The sequence below is a fragment of the Apium graveolens genome, chromosome 4, assembly GCF_009905375.1.
Source record: "Apium graveolens cultivar Ventura chromosome 4, ASM990537v1, whole genome shotgun sequence".
NCBI lineage: Eukaryota > Viridiplantae > Streptophyta > Magnoliopsida > Apiales > Apiaceae > Apium > Apium graveolens.
In genome coordinates, this window is record NC_133650.1 from 207,123,001 (window position 1) to 207,142,820 (window position 19,820).

The window sequence follows — 19,820 nt, forward strand, 5'->3', positions numbered from 1 at the left end:
TAACTGTTATCTTGGCCTTGTCTTGCTAAATTCAAGATATAATTGCCCCTATATTGCTGTAATAGTTAGTATTATTTCCTAACATTACATATATATCGCATTTAAATTCATAGCTTAGGGAGTTCTATTAGGTTAATGTTCTAAGAGAGTTTGTAATCTAACATGGTACATAATTAATCTACTCAGAGCCCCATCATGAATTTATGATGGTCCACTTAAGCCACAATTTTTGAGTAAGAGAGTGTATCATAATCCCCCTTAAAAAATGTTATGGGGTTAACCCGTACATTACAGTCCTATTATATGTAAAAGGTAAACTTAAATTGAAGTATATTGTAGACTAAAAAGGCAGGGATCAAACTAGTTAATTACTCCATATCAGTATTATCGGTAGAAGTTCTGTAGACCAAAAATGAAACAGTGCCCGAATATGCAGAAGCCAGTGCCTTTCCAACAGAGGTGGGCTGCGAAAATGCCAACTGGGATTTTTCTAAGACTGAATCTGAACAAAAGCTTTTCCTGCATTAAGATTTCAGATTGTTAAAGCAAATGAAAAGAAGCTTTTAGACAAAAGATATTTCGCCAAGAATAGGAAGAACAGACTCAGTCTATCAATCATCATCCAACCTTAAAGTGGCTTTAAAATGCTACTATATTGGGATACTGCATTATGTATACATTATTAGGTTTTCTCAAGGCAGGCTTTAAAACTTTGAAATCCATGACGCCAACAGAAAGTTCGCTATGCTTTTCTCGGTTCAAAATTTCAGAGTAATGAATGCAGCAATTGCTAGAGTAATTGCTAGAGTGTACTTTGAATCAGTTCCGCTTGTTCATTCAGATTACAAAAACTTACTCCCTCCGTCCCTCCCAAATGTTTACATTTTGGGTTGGACACGGAATTTAAGAAAAATGATAAAAATGGAGAAAGTTAAAAAAATGAGTAAAGTAGTGAGACCGATTAATATTATATGTAAAAAGTGGGTATAGTGGAGAGAAGTAGTGTATGTAGTTATTTTTAAAATTATAAAAACTTCACTATTTTTGGAAAATTTTGAAATGTGAAAAATTGGAAGAGATATCCCAAAAAAGAAAGTGTAAACAAATGGGAGGGACAGAATACTCGCTAAACAAAATACATGTATCTACCCACCTACTCATATCCCAAACTAACGATCTTTGCCTTACAGAGACTTGTTATCGGTCATACAAGTCTATCCACCGAAAAAGTGAAAGCACAGAACGTGATAACCAGAGTAGAACTGATTCAGTGTCTTTTAATCGAGAATTTGACTGCTGATCGTAAAACATGTTTTTTTATGTTTAATCTGTAAGTGGCTTAAGTGCTGTACCAAACTAAACTGCACCTGCAACACATTAATCAAGTACAGATCTTTTTTAAAATTAGTATAGTTTGCAATCGTTTAGAATATTTCACAATAGATATAGTTTTCTATTCCTCGTGGATGCAGCTCTTTCCAGCATACCTTATTTGGCTTTCCGGTTATATATATTTCTAATTGTTCCACGTACTATAACAAGGGATGCAAAAAACATTTATATCAAAACATAGCAGGCATACCTTAAAGCATCCAGCAAATGGGTGGCAATTTGTTTTCTTCTGTACGCCGGAGCAACCCAAATGGCTCTAATGCCACAAACAGCAGACATGGCTTCCTTTTCGCACAAAATTACTCCTCTAAGGCTCTCATCTAACACATGGGAAATTTTAGAAGATGAAGCACTCTTCACCCGTTCTCTCTGGAAGCTCACGCTACCAAATTGCAGAATATCCGAGCCTGATCTTGTTTTCTTGCTACTATTACTACTAGATGTCCCATCTTCTGCGCTACATACGATCCTATAAGCCTTTTCTATTGGCTGTGCAACTAAACAGCCAGAAATTCTGTTGGAGGAAATAAAAAGGTAGACCTGCAGCATGAAAAATTATAGTCAAGCGAACTTGCAGAGAACAGAAATTCTAAAATATAGAATCAGCAATACATGGACTTCATAATTCATGACTTGTGAAGGTGCATAGAGCAGTTGCTTCTAATTGATACAGGAGTCAACGAGAAGCTCTATTGCTTTAAAGATGATGAAGCAGGACTCTGATAAAATGCAGAATTTTGTGACTGTCAAAAACTCTGAATACCTTACAATCCTTGTTACATATCCATCCCTCACCAAGCTCCATCTCCATCATTTTGACAACCTCCTGAACCTATCAGGCATTGAAGTGTCAATAAACATTGAAGGAATAATGATTTAAAAAATCATCTACCTAAAAACTATACTACAAGAGTACAAGTTAGCAACAAAAAAAAACAAAATACTACAGAAATAAGCGATATAAGAAAACAATGTGAGAACAACAAATATTAAATCAAAAAGTAGTTGTATACCTTTTTCCACTGAGCAGGAGGATCACCGTCCAACACTAACAAAATGCGCCCCTCTTCCGCTACATGGATAACCCTTTCATTACGCCAACCCTTTCAAACACGAAGTACCAATTGAATAAATGAGGCAACAAATTAGGCAAACAACCCAATCGCAGACCAAAAAAAAAATCTTTGTACCTTAAATTGAATCCCATGCGTATAAGTTTTGTGAAAGGAGTTGTGAAGCTTCTCATCCTCTTGGTCACCGGTAGCATACTTGAACCCACATGTACTACATGTATGCAATAGAAAATCAGATTGACCAAACTCCAAATGAAACTGTGCATAGTTTCTTTTCTTAGTTAGAACTGTCGAAGACTTATCCAGAACCAGTTTAGACGAGGAATCCCCTGAATTAGAAATCTGTAACCCTTCTCCCATCAAACTACCATCATTACCGCTGTAATTCGAAAGATAAATGTGAACATTACAATAAGACATGTTCCAGCACAACAACATGACAAAAAAATGCATTTGCAGAATTAATCATATCAAAATCACAACAAAAAAGAAAACATAAGATAAACTGATAAACCATCACGATCTTCTTACACGAGACCCCCAAATCATCTTTACTAAACAATTCCCTTGCTTCAAGCAAATAAGTAATCGATAATTCAAATATAGACAGCAGATTAACAAAATAACTACTGGCACAAACAAAGCTAAATTACTGTTGTAGCTAATATCAATTTTCTCGGTAACGGTCAATTACATAAATTTAAATACTGACGCATACAGACACTATCAGGAGTTACTAAACGAAGACAATGGAACTACACCCCAAAATATAAAATTGATATAGATGCCATAAACATGTAGAAATACAAAATTTGAAGTGAGGCGATAAGAATATACCTATGTATAATTGGAGGTCTGCGTTTGTATTTGACAGTAATTTCATGTTGTTTGATGTGCTTGTCCTCCAAGAAAATGTCCGAATCACGTGTTTTCGGGGTAGAAGAAGAAGAAGGTTTAAAGAAAGAATGAATCTTGGATTGCATTATCAAACAGCTTCCAATCGTGATATCTAAGTTCTGGGTTACGAGGGTTTAGAGCTGATTAACAAACTGAAAATCATTTGTTGGAGTTTCCCGCGTTTAGGACCACCTCAAATTCTTCTACTTTCCCGCCAATGATTTTCTTAACAAATATTCCTTTTTTTAAAAGATAATTTCTACTGCTTTATTTATTCATATTTTAAGCATTATAAGTTGTACATAACCCAATAGTAACTCATAACTCAAAATTACTTTTTTACTTTCAAATCAAGAAAATAACTTTTATTGATTTTTTTTTTGGATTAGTGTAAACATAAATCTCGACCTCAAAGATAAAGAAAATAGATGTAGACTGGTTTATTGTATTCAGAAAAAAAACTGCTTGAAATTGATTTCTATTTACATTAATTACAATTTAATTTAAATTATTTAAATTACCCCATGCTGGTGAGTGGTGACCGAAATGGATTCACAATATAACACTCTAAAACTTTATGTTATTCAAATGTTTCACTGTTCAAAGGGAAATTTTTAATAACCCTTATTAATAAATGAAACTCCTTTTTAAATGATATTATTAATTTTGCTTTCACCAATTTTTAATTTCACTTACTATATTTTATAGTTTTATTTTTATATGTTTTTTAATATTACTAAACTTGTGATTACATCATTTATTCGTGGTATATTTCTATGTGTGTTATACTTATAATTTTATTAAGTTTGGTATTATTTTTGTTATTTTATATTTTTACGTGTCATATGATTATATTAAGTTTAGTTTTATTTTTGTTTCTTTATACTTCTACCTATTAAGTTTGGTTTTATTTTTATTTCACCCTTTTGCTTTAAGTTTTGTGTTCTTTATTCCCTTATGTATTTCTAATTTAATATATTATATGTGTTTGGTTTCATCAACTTTTGATTTACCCTTTTTGAATTTCATTATAATTCTAAATGTATATTTTTTTATCATTTTTACTTCTTTATAACTATATATTTGTCAAATTCTCTATTATTGGGCTTTTTTTTATAAATACCCAAGTTTTATAAATTTTTTGTAAAAATACTGTCATTTTTTAAAACAAATTGCAAAATTACTATCTTTCAGAAAATATTTGTAAAAATACGGAGATTACATTTGCAACTATATTTGCAACTGCCAGTAATCATATATGCAACCAAAAGGCAAATTTGAAAAATTTTGTTGAAAATTAAATTAAAATAAGTTGGTTGCAAATGACTAATAATAAATACACTGCGAATACTAATTCCAACTAAAAGTAACCCCAAAATAAACTAAAAATAATCAAACCCACCAATCACTAGCTTAGCCACCTCCAACCACTACCACTCCCCCATCACCAGTTATCCATTTCTCCACCTCCATCTGCTACATCTCCTCAATATTTACTTCAACTCCTTTCTCACTTTCATAACAGGCTGTCCAAAATTCTTCACTTGGAAACGAATCATCTCTCATCACACTCTGTTTCACCACATCTCTCACACCTTTTCCAAACTCCACACTCATCTCCGCTAAGCCTCTCCAAAACTCCACCGCGTGAAACTTTCAATTCCGATCGCCACCGCCGTACAAAACCGTCAGAGTCGCCGGAGGTGCTGCCGCAATTTCGATTCCGACGCGGTCGGGAATGAAGGTAGTCTAATCATCTCCCCACGACGTTGTTTCAGACATTTTGAAGAGAATTAAGGTGTATAAAGAGAGGGAAGATCAGTAGATAAGCATTGATTAATGTAATTGATTAAAAAGTGTAACGCAAGTCTCTGTACAAACAATAGATGTTTAATTTTGATAAGATTGTATTTTTATAATTTAATTGTTTACATGTTCAAAATGATAGTAAATTTGCAAGATTTTAAGTAAGGTAGTTGTAAATAATTATTTAAAAGTTGGTATATTTGTCAAATTCCCTATTATTTAACCCGTTTTTTTAATTTCAATTGTTATATTGACTTGAACTTAATAATTATATTTCTCATATGACTTAATAATATATTTTAATAAAATAATTAAATTTCTGAAATCGTAAAATAATTATAATATTTTTATTATGATCATAATACGAATATCGTACTCAATAGTTTGGGTTAGATTTTCTGAAAAAAATTAGAAATTTTGACACGATACTTATATTATTACAATTTTTAATAATTATTTTAAAAATTAACTAGCCCGTGAGAATCACGGCACGTGTTATTAACTAAGTTTAAATAATAAACGAAGCAGTATGACACATTGCTTGCTAACTTTGTTATACCACATCACCAGACGTACATGACAACAACATACAATATTGTTTTAGCTCAATGAATCCTGGTTTTTATCTGCAATACCTGTTTTAATATACCAGTATAGGGTACAAAAAGACTCAAGTTCATACAACACATGACATAAGTATTTTCCCTCATTGTTTCTCGAAAACCAAGTCCAAGCTCAAAATGATAACAGGTTAATTTTACTCCGAAGAAGTTGAGCTGAAAGAATTGAATGGTAATAATATATCTTTTTTCCTTGCTTCTTCAAGTTGGGACCTCACTGTTCAACTCAGAAGAATTGAGTGAACCTCTGCCTTTCGTGCTAAAATTCGAGTGAAAAGTTATAGGTCAGAAGTAAAAATGCTTTATTGAACCCATTAACATTCTCACAGGGTACTCTTGCCACTAGCAATGAGAGCATCTGCTACCGAGTCCAAATCCTGTGGGAAGAAAACCCTGCACACAAAATAGTTTCAACCTTAAGAATTTCAGATCACTTGTTGAACAAGGGCCTAATAAACCTTAGTGCAACCAAGAGCCAAGAATGAATTATTTTTTAGAGTAGCTACCCCAGCTCTTTGTCAATTTTGATCAAAAGGCAATTAAATTTCTTTAGAGCATTTCAGATATTACATCATATCTTTCACATGACAGAATCACCCAAGTGGATAACCTGAGAGACTGAGAGAGTTGCAAGATATCAGATAGCAGTTCCATGAGTAAAGGTTACTTGCCAATATGCTTAAGCTGGGAGTAGAATCCAGAAATAAATTACAAAGCATAGCAAACCAATGAGATACCTGCAAGTGTTGTGATACAAGGTCATACTTAGTTCATCTTGGTTCGCAATTCCTTTACAGCCAGCAACCACTTCAAGAACTTGCCTGGAAAAAGCCATGTATTTTAACTATAAAACCTCATTTCAATCAAAAAGGATTGAGCATGTTCATTCCATATAAGAAGAGAACTGAATTCAGAACATATTGACCCTTATATACAGTAAGTGTTTAGTAGGGGTATCTGCAATATCATTTAAGTGGCTAAAAGTGTTTAAAATTACTTGTTCTTTGACAACCTAATTATTACTATAATTAGTGGTAGACGTTGTAATGATGAAAACCACTTCAATTTTGGAGGTTTTAGGTTGCATTGTGTATATAAATTTATCACATTAACATAAATTCTTCATTTGAAACTAGCTACAAGAATAATTACTAGTAGTTACTGATCGAAATAACCAATCAAAGTCATTTAGGAATCACAGACATGTTCTTCTAAGCTTCCTCGCTCTCTTTATGGGAGAAATCAAATACAAACCTTGAAGAAGGCGAATTGGGTGTATATATACTACACTCATTTAGCAAGAAAAATATTCTGTAAAATTTATGCAACCTAATAATTTTTATGAAAAGGCTATGAAACACGAGTGTCGGCAATAAGCGAAGGAAACAGAACCTTAAGCTCTTGCAAAAAATTATATCGGGACATTCTTTCTTTACCTCCGAATGTCGAACAAACTAGTAGTAAGTGGGTTAATAATGTGAACCTTAATCCCAATGGCTCATTAGATAGAAAAATGGTTGCACTTGGCAAAAACGAGAATATGGCCTCAACTATGAAGAGACATTTATGCCAGTGGCCAGGAACCACAGTGTTTGCGTCGCTTCCTCTAAATACTGACCTTCACATCAGGTCGATGTAAAAAAAATGTTTTCTTAAATGAAGATTTAAAGATGAAAATTAAATGAAATTTCCTCGTGAGATGGCAAATTTGCAAAGAAAGTCTTCGTATGGGTTTGAGGCAGTCTCGTTAAAAATAAGTTTCGGATAAGTTTCGCAGTACTCTTCTCAACTTCTCTCTTTAACAAAGTGTTAATATGATTCGTCTCTCTTCTTTCATAAGACACCAGGTGGCGAGGTATTTCTCCTAGTTTATGTTAATAATATTACCAGGTAATGGCGCTGCGCTAATATCAAAACCAAAAAATACTATGCATAGTACCTGTCAAATGAAAGTTTAGGGGTTCTTAATAATGTTTTGGTTCTAAAAGTTCATCTTGAGATCAAGATTTATTCCTCAATGACAATAAATATATAAGAGAATTGCTTTTTGCACCCCTTAATTTTGGCCATATTTCACTTTTATATACCTACTTTCAGAAATTGCAGTTTGCATCCCTATTATTTAAAACCCGATTCAACATACACCTTTTTTGCCTAATCCCGTTAATTATTTAGCCCATAATTGTTACAATATTTTTCATATTTTTTCTACAAGAATAGATTGAAATATATTGCAGAAAACAACAATCAGGGCTAAATAATTGACGAGATTATGCAAAAAGGGTACAAGTTGAATCGGGTTTTATAGAAGGGGGATGGACTGCAATTTCTAAAAGTAGGTACACAAAAGTGTTTTTTGACCAAAGTTAAAGGGTGTAAAATGCAATTCTCTCTAAATATATCAAAGATCTTATTCAGCTAGTTGGTTTAAGGGAGGCTATTGATGTTGATACACCAATAGAGGTGAATGCTAATATTGAAAAGATGAGGGAAGCTTTTGCCTAATCCTTATTATAGACCATTGGTTGGTGGTAGCCACCTATTTTTAAGACCTAATGTCTCATGTCATGTGTTGCCCATATTGTTAGCAGATTCATGCAATTACCTCGATATAAGTTTCTTAGTGGCAAACCAATGATGCTGGAATTACCCGCATCATTGCAATTATATTATTGTCGTAAATATTGATATAGGTAACAGATGTAAATTTGTGAAATGTAACAACTTTATTATGCTCATTTAAGTGATATTATAGGCTTATTCAGGGGACTTGTTAGCTGATTTGTAGCTCTAAATAGCTCTGTTGTACTTAAAACACAACAGCTTGTTTGCGTGAAAGGACATTCAGACTTCAAACATTATCTTACATTTTCGTCACATGACACGGTTCATTTGAATCCTTTCTTCGTTTTTCTTTATACATTTTTTTTGCTAATTATCTGCTCTCAAATCTTAGGTAAACATCTTTATTTTCACTCCTTTTCAACTTCTTAACGTTATATGGTTCAAGTCTATAATCTTTGATTAAATTATCTTTGGGCATTTATTGTAATAAATCTACATATTCCCATTAGAACCAGCCTAAAGAAGGCCAGTCATGCCTTGCCTTTGCAGAATTGATTTAAGAAAGCTCTCATTTTGATTAACTACAAAGCTTTTGATTTATCCGGCAAGATAGCACTCAAAAATCTTAAGCTTAAACTGTACATCAATCACCTAACAAAAGTTTTAGGAAACAATACTCTCAACTCCATACAAACTTTTTGACACGTCATCCATTTGCCAAGTTAAAATATCATAAAATATTTATGACCTAGTACCTTTGATTATTGCCAGCATATAAATGTTCTTTACATCTAGCTCAACATGATAATGTAACCTAATCGGGAATTGTGTGTATTTTAACAGCCAGTTCCTAAAGAAGTAGAAATCATATAAATAAATATAAAAGCTCACCGAACTAAACAGGGCTCATTTCGACCTTTGACAAGGCACTGCTCATCATACTTCTCTTTCTTCTTTGAAGGCCACGAAGACCTCACATAGCTCATCCCAGCATGAGTATTCTTGATTTCGCAATAAGGGGAATCTGTCTCTATCATCATTCTTCCAATAGGAATGCCTCTTACAACATCAAGATTTTCAGGCATCTTTAGGGAACAACCATTTATACCTGTGATCATATATTAGAAGACATACAGTTAAGATCTCAAGGTTATTCAATGGCATATAAATGGTTTTTAAATATCTACATTTACATAAAAATGACTTTCTGCAACAAAATTAACTTTTACTGGACAAGTGCCCCCCACCCCCCAAAAAAAACGTAGTCCACATTACATGAACTGAACAATTACCAAAAGCACATAATGAACCTTTAAAAGAACCCAATGCAATAACATTCCAATAAAAGTGTCTATCTAACATTAGTAAACAACATTTGCAAAAAATATTCCATGTTAACTTTAAGCATCCCTATTTGGTTCTCATATCAAATGTTGTGATCAGTGTTAAAAGCTTAAAAGAATGTAGTAACATATCACCTATGAAGAGATTATTGAACGAAAGAAGTCTATCACGATCTTCTGCAGTTCCAGTAAATGAGTGGGCAACGCCAGCAGAGAATCTGTCAAATTATAAAAGCTTCTACATCAGTGGAGGAAACAAAATGGACCAAATAAAGAAAAATTGTATTAACTTATGCAACTAAAATAAACAATTTCTATGTGCATCAATCACGGGAACAAGTAGCAAGGAAGGCGGCCTGCTTGTTAACCTAATGCCGAAAACTGCAAACTCATCAGATTAGCCACACTGTTCAATGCCTATGAATTTAGATACAGATGATGTATCATAGCCGTTAACTTGTTTTTTAAGATAGTTTTAACTTATAATCAGCCACTACAGCGTCAAAAAATTCCATTTTCAGGCGAAATACAATACCACAAACACCAGCACCAAAACAATCATCACACTGAAATGTTTATCCAACTGTTGGTTATTCAAGCATCAGCCATTCAAACATCTATTCTCGCTGACATGTAACAAAAAGTAAAAATATTATATTTTCTGATTAATACACTAATTCTTCATTAATAGTTGAAAAAAATACTACTAAATGCTGTTAATCTTGCATACATAGAATCATCTGCTAATCCATAATGATTTAGGCAGGTGAGAACTACTAATCTGAACTAACTAAATAAGATACATAGCATCTTTGCGAGTTACTAAACATAGCCCAGTCTGGAAATAGCTAAGAACCAAAAAACTTCTCTAACACGGAGATAAGCATTAAAAGTGACTATGTTACCTTATACCTAAAACAATTGACCCTCATATATACACCCACTAGTTAAATGACATTTTACAGATACTAATTAGAGGGAAAAGGTAAAAGAAAGGCACAAAAACAGAAATCAGCAACCAAATTCATGCTATGTTCTACCTCTCCTTGTTTTGCTCGAGAATGTGACAAAAATCTTCAGCGGCTGCTCGCATGTGCAAAAACATTGGCAACTTCATGCTAGCTGCTAATTCAAACTGCTTGTTAAAATACCTGTTTCATTGGATAAAAGTAGATGAAGAATGATTAGGCATGTACAAGGGATTGAAAGGATTTACTGTCATTGTATCCATTTCTCGGGATGCCAGAGCATACCTTTTTTGAGTCTCCACCGGGCAAAAGTGAATCCTGTCATAGTCCAACCCGCATTCACCAACTGCTACAACCTTGTGCAACATATTATATGTCAATGTTCAAATAACATCAACTAATTCCACATTAGTAGCTTGTTTATATCACTTTTAATAGGAACATAGTAGGGGTTTATTTAATTTGTAGAGCATGCATAGTTTATCTCTAAGTATTCTTTAATCACCAAAGTGCTTTATGTGATATCGTATATAAGGCACACCTTTCCTTTTTCAACTCCCTCCCTAGCCAACGACAAGAGCGCCTCAAAGTGTTTTTCAGGATCCCCACTCTCCTCAAATTCCTGATAATAAACCATTTTACAAGAGAAAATGTCTACGTGCGGTTATAGTTTTACTGTACAATTAGCCAATAAAGAGATTTAAAGAACAAGAACTCACGCTGCATCTTGTTGGGTGAACACCCACAGTGCAGAAAAGCCTTGCTGCCATTAATAACAAACAGCTGAAATTAGTCAAGCCAAGGGTCAAAGTAAAGCAAAATTAAAAGGAACATCAATGTACAAACAACCACACCATCTGTTTCGGCAATAGCAAGAGCATCTTTTGATTCCTCAAGTGATCCACCAGTGACCTAGAACAGTAGACTTGATCAGCATTGTGAAAATGTAGCAGAACCCAAGCTCATATAACAGTAATACAACCAAACCTTTATGTAAAATTATCGATTATGTTTAAAGGCCACGACAGACAGATAATAACAGCTTGCATTTATTAATTATTGATATATTCTTCCCCTACCCTAACAATTAGTCCCAGCATTGTACAGCTGGCCAATTTAATTAGACTTAAATAGAGTAGTACTCGGTACATTATCTTCACTTTATGCGAAGGGACTATATGTGTTCTTTTCAGCAAAAGTAAGCGGTAGACAGTTGCAATATTAAAAAGCACAATTTTTTTTTAATAATTTTTCAGAACAAGCAGACAATATCTTAGGTTGTAGAGTGAAAGAAACTTTATTCTACAAAAGCGTTTTTCTGACACAGAAACACTCTATTACTTCATCCATCCCCAACTAATAAATGCCTTAAACTGATTACCAAGAACATTAGAATAGCTATAATGAAAAACCAGTTAAAGAATATTCACAATAATCCGATCAACTCCAGCACTCCATGCCCTACTGAGAACAGTTGAAATATCTGCCAAGTGGCACTGCTTGCCATTATATATTCCTTTGAACATGCCATCTGTATAATACATGTACGGGTTTCATACCCAGAGTAAGGAAACACCAGGAAAAAATGACCCGTTATGTGATCATAGAAGAAACTAGATTGAAGTTAATTTAACTTGCCTGTGAAATTGACAGCTATATCTGCTCAGATAGAAATAAAATATAAACATAGTTACGGTTAAAGAGATGAACAAATAGGATTGAAACTGAATCAAAATTCAAAACTAAATGTAAGCACAGTTTCTTGCCTATCATGCGAGTTTTGGCCATGGCTGACTCTTTTCTGCCGAAACTGTGAAGAAGAATGCTTCTTTGGTGTTTTGACAAACAGACCAGCTTAGGCTGCAACTTGATAGTCGAAAAATGTTACACTCACATCACGGCCAAATTGACGACAATAATAATGTTCTTTCAAATAAAGATCAAAACTAAACTCTTTCTTAGTAGCTAAAACACCCTTTAATGGCATGGTACAGTTTTGGTCACATAACATCTAATATTTGATATATAATTGATGAATTTAAAATTTTAGATTAGAAACCTATCGTAATCACAAATTAACATTTTATTTTATCACTTTTTCAATTATAAAATTATTTTTGTATTAGAATCCTTTTTTGTAATATGGAAATTTAATTATAAAATTAATTTTCTATACTTTTCATTTAATTAACGTTAATATACTAATATATTTTTCATTTTTTATATAGAATCCTAGAATAATTACCGGTTAACACTTTGTTTGGAATCCTGACATCAAATGATCAAAATACCATTAGAATTTGCAAATATTTATAATACATCTATATATAGTCAAATAAGATTCAAGCCCGAAATTCACCACCTTTACCCACTAAACCAACCCCCTGGCAAGAATTCCAAAATTCAAAACCCAAACTGTACAATCGGACCACAAAAATCTAGACCATCTGGAACCTGAAACGACAATCAAATGCTTAAAGTAACACCACATGCATCCATCGGAAACACTTTGTTCCCGAATCTAGGAAAGAAAAAAAAAAGAATACAATTAATTTTCTCTTATCTCCCATTTTTCCCAAAAGTGGGAAGAAAATTTCAGAGAAAAATATATAGAGAACTTCTTCCCTAAGTTTTAACTTTATATTCTTTTCTTTCCAAACAAATAATTCAGGAACAATTTGTGGAAATATATTTTTTACTTTTCTTTTCCTTTCTTTGCGAAAAATGTTTTAGAACACAGTGCAAGGAAACGGATAAAAAATATTAAAAAAGAGAGAGTTTTAGTGAAAAAGAGGGATTAAAAACTGGCCAACAGAAAAGGTAACAGTTGAAAAACATGCAAAGTTTTAAGAAGATCAAGATCAAGATCAAGATCGGATTCCGGAATGAGTAGTTTGATTAGATACATAGTGTTGACAATTTTTTTTCAATAGCACAAAACAATGATGAGAAGAAAGTGGTTTTCATATCTCAAAAATCGGGAGGCAGGTTGCAAGATTTAAGGAGATGAGAGTTGATTTGGTCTGGTGGTCTAAGCTTGCGCACTATTAACATGATGTTTCACTTGGACTTTGGGCAAGGAAGTAAGTTCATCATATAGTAGTCTCATCAATTTCATAGCTTCGTTGCAAGATTTGAATTTCCTAGGGATGAAAATGTTCTCATCTCAATCTGATGTCAAAGATTGGATCTTTTTTTTTTGCTTTTTGGTTAAGAAGCTAAATGCAGATTGCACATTTAGTTGAGAATTAAACAATTATTTAAATAAAAGAATGAAGGGGGAAGTTCATTTTCTAGCTCCGCCAGAAATATTGTGTTTTCACATATTCTCCAAGTTAATGCAAGCAGGTCGGGTCCAAGTAAAGCCCGATTTCGTGTAAGTAGATGCACGATTAGCTTTTACAAACCAACTTGTAGGCCACTAGGCATCGACGTGATAACCACGCAGGGATACATATCTAACTCAGTGATAGATCTTAAGAGAGGAGATTGTTGAATACATTTACGCTACTTATTTTATTCTGCAAGTACATTTTCACTCTATAATATGGATTAAAATCAGCCGATAACTTCAATGGGCTTGTAATTGTGCCTCTCAACTAAATTGCGCTTTGCGCCTCAACAACGCCTTCACTGAACCGAGCCTCCAGCCTCACATGTTGCGGCACACAATTTATTGAAATGTTTGCACATATACGCCTCACAAAGTTTTTGACACCATTGCTTTCGGGAATAGGGGGATCCAAAATAATGTCCCACGGTCTATGTTCTTTTTTCAATGACATTGCATGAGCCAAGACGTAAACCCAAAGTAGGACCATTAGGAAGCGACATTTAATTCTAAAAGATCATGGTTGAGCTGTTTTAGGCACGACGTCTGTGGGGTGGGAAGACTGATGGACGAGTAGATCATAGAATTTCATAGCAAAAAGTAACCCAAAAGAATAGTTACAAGTACTTGGAAACGGAATATCAGTAAGAGAAGGAGAGACATAGGTGATGATGTTACTGAATCAGGACATGGTAGCTAAGGTCGAGGTCTATTCGAGGCGTGTCACTGGTCCACTTCATTTATCTCCGCCAACACCTAATCTGTTTTTATGTCAGCCTATACATTCCGCACCAAACACAGTCCAAGATGGCCAGAAAACTTTACTAATAGAAAAAACTTGGTAGTATGCAGCACCCTCTGCCACTGCGGCCAATGCAGTACGAAACAAGTGGTTTAAGCATGTACTACTTAAATAGGTCCAATCTATGACTTTGCCATGTATTTTATATTTTGATGTATGTCTTTGCATTTACATTCAAATTTCAAATCTTCAGTATTCATAGAGGCGTGTAACCAATTTTTCTTTGGGAATCTATATCAAACATGTAAGAGTCATACAAAACAATAAAATCAAAGATTAATTAACCTCATAAATTTAAGTTACAAATTCAAATGAAAGTAAAAGAACGTACAAAACTGTACTTAAAGGGGCCGGGGCATCACCTGAGATGAAGAGCTCTGAGGAGCAGCAACAGGCTACTGCCTACAAAGTGGTTTTAGTTTTTTTTTTTTTTCCTTGAGAAGTTGTTTTAGACGTTGATATTGTTTTTTTTAAACAAGTTGATAGTAGTAATAATCTTTTAATATGAAATGACGGGTACACATATGGGCCAATACGGCTTCATAATTTGTACAGTGTACAATGGGCTAATATGGGCCAATACGGCTTTATAGTTTGCATATTGTATAATTGGCTAGAACTAGCTCTATAACTCGTGTAATGCACATACATGTTCTGTTCTATAGTGCGTGAATTAATATTATTTTGATTGTAATTATCTACTATATATTCATGTTATTTCATGATGGATCGATTAACTAAATATTTCTCTTAATAGAATTGAGATCGATGTCGTACTTAACGTGTTTTTTCTTAAAATGAATTGAATATGCAGAAATTAAATCGAAATATACGATCAAAATACAATACAAATGAAAGCACACATATCTCATGAAAATAATTACAACTCATAAGAATAAAATATTGCAGAGTATATTAAAGAGTTACTATAGTTGTTTACATGATACAATTAGTGATACAAAATATAATGAATATCAGGTAATCTTACTTTCCATATTAGAAAATGTAATGATTGAATATGAAAGCCGACATATTAAATATAATATTGTATAATTGACAATATAAATACCTTTTTCAATATACATCATTTTTTTATGATAAATATATTAATAGATAGGTCAGTAATCAATGGTTATGAAAATTGAAAAATGGACTAAATCGGTTGAACTACTGATTTACGGTTTATCAAAAATAGAGAATTTATGGAAATGCTAAATCGAAATAATATCGAACATATTTTTATATTCTTTTTAAAATATATAAGTAAAATAATTATATCTGATATGTGTAAAATTGCATTTGTACATCCGTACTAAGTTATAACATTATTTTGTGTGCATTATTTATTAAAATAATAAGAGTCTTAATCATCTTCACGCATCTCTCTTCTTTTTCCCTTATCATTTCACTATCTATTCGGCAACAGTCTGATTTTTTCATTTAAAATCGTCATTCTTCACCAACTAGGTGATGCATGTAATATCCGGTATGTAAATATTGTATAAATTGTTTAAATGCAATAACATGCGTGTAAGTTATTTTAAAAATATCTCTGTTTTAAAAATAATAATTATTAAATTTTATCTGTGGTTCTGAAAGTGCCAGAATAATTGTTGAATAATTGTTACGTGCGAAAAATTCATTTATATGAATTTTATGATTTTTTTTAGAAATATTTATAACATGTGTAAACGCTACGTGTTTTTTTTATTTTATACATCATGTTGCGTGCATTTTTTTTGTTTTTATATTTATTGTTGGGATTTATTATTATATTATTAAATATTTGGTTTAAATTAAATTAATTTTTTTTTATAATTTATTAAAATATTATTTTATTAAATATTCTCCGAAAATAATTATCTAGAGTCGTGTATTTTAATTAATTGATCTATATATGTCATATATGTCATTATTTCTGCAAATGGGTGTTTTTTTTATATAAAGCCGAATTCGTGGTTTCGAGACACGTCTTGCAGCTACGTGTTGATTTTGCTGTTACGTGTTGATTTTCCAGCTGATTTAATCAGTGACACACCTCACTGTTTCTATCCCTATCCCAGCATAATCACATATCTTGCACCTTCCTTATTCAATACACCTAAAACACATACCCTATTTCTTTTATTCTAAAACAAAACCACACACACACCCAACCGTATACACACGCGTAACAGAACACCCACACAGACACCACCATCTCTCCCTGTTCTTCATCTATCTCTCATACCGCCTTCATCGCCACCGGCGATTCTTAAAGATTCAATCCTTTCTTTAGTGTTGAAGCCTAAAGCCCAAGCAAAGTTGTTCCATATTCCCCTGTTTCAAGGTTAATTTCGAATCATTTCTTTTCGATTCTAGCCGAATTAAATTCGTTGTTTGGGAGGGTTGTGCTTGATTATTGGATTCTAAAATTTTTGGCTGTGTTTCGCTGCTATCCTCGAGTCCGTGTATATAAATTTTATAGCCGGTTGGAAGGGGTTTGATTTTGGGTGAATTATGGATAAGTAGTGGTGTGATATGTACTATAAGCAAGTGAATTCGAGCTCATTTTTTGTTTTGGTTTTGGTTTTTAACAACCGAACTCGAATGCGGCCGCCGGAAGCCGCCCCTGCTAACTGATTTCTTTTGATTTCTCCGGCCAATTTAGTTGCTAATTGTTGTTGTAAGTAGTGATATACGATTGTATATGTTGTACTCGTTGATTTCATGATTAATTCTTTGGAAAATTGTTGTAGTTTATGATCAAGTGGAATATGTCATGTTTCGTTTCTTTTTGTATGAATTTATATTCTCGTTTTGTGTAATTCGATTGTGTTGATTCGAGTTTAGGAAAATATCAGTGTGTGGTTACTATTTCTGTTTATTCGAATGGATTAAGGAGGCCATAGCCGCGTTTTTCTATAATTTTTCTTTTCTCTTTTCTCTTCCTTGAGTTTGGCTGTGTTATGTTGCTGGTTGCGCAAGGAAAAAGGGATGGCAGGAGGGGATTTTCTTTGGTTAATGTTGTTAAGGCTGCGTTGGTTTTGTTGGCAGAGGAGGTGATTTAGTAGGGTATTGTTTAGTTTTGGCAACTGTTGTTAAGGTCAATGTTGGGTTGGAAGGGTGGTTTGCAGGAGAAATAAGGGAGGGTTGGCGTGTGATTTTGTTTCCAGGTTGTGTTGCTATTAGGTGTGGCTGTAATGTCTAGGGAGGAGAAGTGCGGGGCTGCAATGAAAATTGCTGGCTTCGCAGGAGGAAGACGCTGACATGAGAATGGTTTTGATTTATCTGCTACGTGACTTATCTGCTTTCAGTTTAGCTATTTAAATGCCATGCTTAGCTATAAACGAATGGGTAGATAGTATCGTTGAGACGTTTAGATACGTTAATTGAGTTGTGCCTGTTTTTTTTTCTAAAATCAATATTTTGGTTTATAGAATCCTGAGAGCCTGGCCCTTAGTAAAAGTCAGGCAGCCTAGTATTTCCTGTTCAGCGTGCAAAGGCAAGTTTTTTTTGTACTATTCTAATTCCAGAATAGTTAATTGTTTTATACATCAAAATGATTGATGTTGATTATTGTAATATCCCATATATTTTCAAATATTATTATTATTATTCGGAATTGTTTATGTAATTTTATGTGAATTTTGGTGAATCATCTGAAAAGTGGAATTGATATCTGAATGTTTATATGTGACATTATTTGAATATTTGAATTTTTATATGTCCAGAATAAAATATAGATAATTGTGGTATTTTTTTGGTAATTTTTGGAGTGTTATATGATTTTATAATGATTTATGAATTATTAATTATTTTCAGAATAATTATAAAATTATTTTATAGAGCCGGGAATCTTCCAACTTCAACCGTTTTGCGTTTTTACAACCCAAAACTCTTCCAAAAACTCCTTCCTAACCTAATCTGGTAATTCCGGACATTTTCCGTGTTTTGACTTTTTCGATCCGGATTACGGTTTGACCCGTGCACGGCCCGGCGCAATATTTTCAATACGCTAATCATTTCGGTAATCAACAAAACCCGTATTCTTAAAAGACGGGATATTTTTACGTTATTTTCGTATATGGTGTTTTATAAAAAGCCCAATTTTGATAATTATCCTATTCTGGTATTGAATTGTATCGTTTTTACAGTTACTTAGCGGCTAAGCAACTAATTTAACGATCCAAAACGATCCAGAACGATCCAATATTTCATAAATATAAATAGCCTATTTATTATTTCATTTATTTTGTTTATTCATTTGCAACCAGTTAAAATACCGTAAATACAGAGAAAAACCCGAGAAACCGATACGTTCAGGAGAATCAAACACACGAACGAAGGCGTTATCGAACTCCGATTCGGGCGTGCAGCATATCAAAACGAAGCTCTCGAAATCTTCTTTCTGAATCAATCATCAGTTTCTGCCCAGAAATCACAGTAATTTTCTTATTTAATTATTTATATTCTAATTTTTTTGATAATTAAATTATGAAAATTTGTTCTTGATGTTGTTAATGTGATTTGATGCTTCCATGTTGTAGAGTATGTTTTTCTGGTCAATTTGGTATATAATATGTCAGATTTTGAGTTCTGCATCATGTAGAAAAGTGGCTTTGATTCTCGGATATGAAAATTAGGGTTTTGAAGTTTTGAATGTTCTTAATTGGATTTAGGCGTTTTTGCTGTGGGGGTTATTTGTTTAAATTGATTGCATGGTTAAGTAGATCGTTATGCAACGAATCGAATGGTACCACTGGTTTTAACAGACGGTGTCGGGAAGGTGGTGATCGGAAAACGGGTCGAAACGGCGGCGGAATTTTCAAGCAATGATTCTGGCTGTTTCGTTGATGTATTGAAAATTCTGGCTGTGTAAATGAGTTCCTGGCAACGTAGTGAACAATCCCTGTTGATTTGGTGTATTTCTGGGTCGGTTTTGGCTCGCCGGAAAAGCTCGGGATCGCTGTTAATGGCGATCGCCGGCGACCGGTGACGGGGACGAGGACAAAGTGCAAGTAGGTCCCCTGAGTTTTGCAAT

At 33.4% G+C, this 19,820-nt stretch overlaps 2 protein-coding genes across 3 annotated transcripts; both read right to left on the reverse strand.

Moving 5' to 3' along the window:
• Positions 1 to 215: 215 nt before the first annotated feature.
• LOC141717020 (protein CHROMOSOME TRANSMISSION FIDELITY 7-like) lies at positions 216 to 3,506 on the reverse strand. Its single transcript, XM_074519145.1, has 6 exons — positions 3,303 to 3,506; positions 2,583 to 2,844; positions 2,406 to 2,495; positions 2,156 to 2,224; positions 1,583 to 1,932; positions 216 to 519 (listed from the first exon to the last, which is right to left on the reverse strand). The coding sequence occupies exons 1-6, from the start codon at positions 3,446 to 3,448 to the stop codon at positions 369 to 371; spliced, it is 1,068 nt and encodes a 355-aa protein (XP_074375246.1). The 5' UTR covers positions 3,449 to 3,506; the 3' UTR covers positions 216 to 368.
• Positions 3,507 to 5,745: 2,239 nt separating this feature from the next.
• LOC141720580 (uncharacterized) lies at positions 5,746 to 15,301 on the reverse strand. Of its 2 annotated transcripts, none has more exons than XM_074523069.1 (13): positions 15,160 to 15,301; positions 12,431 to 12,524; positions 12,303 to 12,323; positions 12,095 to 12,195; positions 11,519 to 11,576; positions 11,384 to 11,427; positions 11,206 to 11,286; positions 10,950 to 11,020; positions 10,737 to 10,847; positions 9,832 to 9,914; positions 9,245 to 9,461; positions 6,526 to 6,609; positions 5,746 to 6,181 (listed from the first exon to the last, which is right to left on the reverse strand). In XM_074523069.1, the coding sequence occupies exons 2-13, from the start codon at positions 12,450 to 12,452 to the stop codon at positions 6,112 to 6,114; spliced, it is 963 nt and encodes a 320-aa protein (XP_074379170.1). In that variant the 5' UTR covers positions 12,453 to 12,524; positions 15,160 to 15,301; the 3' UTR covers positions 5,746 to 6,111. The 2 variants fall into 2 exon arrangements, with proteins under 2 accessions (XP_074379170.1, XP_074379171.1); XM_074523070.1 differs by having other exon boundaries at positions 15,129 to 15,252.
• Positions 15,302 to 19,820: the final 4,519 nt, after the last annotated feature.

What these genes read in the sequence shown, in the direction of transcription:
- LOC141720580 (XM_074523069.1), bottom strand. Translation starts at nt 12,452, where the DNA reads ATGGCCAAAACTCGCATGATAG. An exon ending in CTCGAGCAAAACAAGGAGAG is followed by an intron (nt 9,915 to 10,736) that starts GTAGAACATAGC and finishes ATAATTTGACAG; the next exon opens with ATTCTCTGCTGGCGTTGCCC. An exon ending in GTTCAATAATCTCTTCATAG is followed by an intron (nt 9,462 to 9,831) that starts GTGATATGTTAC and finishes ATATGATCACAG; the next exon opens with GTATAAATGGTTGTTCCCTA.
- LOC141717020 (XM_074519145.1), bottom strand. Translation starts at nt 3,448, where the DNA reads ATGCAATCCAAGATTCATTCTTTCTTTAAACCTTCTTCTTCTTCTACC. An exon ending in AGACCTCCAATTATACATAG is followed by an intron (nt 2,845 to 3,302) that starts GTATATTCTTAT and finishes TTCGAATTACAG; the next exon opens with CGGTAATGATGGTAGTTTGA. An exon ending in CGCATGGGATTCAATTTAAG is followed by an intron (nt 2,496 to 2,582) that starts GTACAAAGATTT and finishes CGTGTTTGAAAG; the next exon opens with GGTTGGCGTAATGAAAGGGT.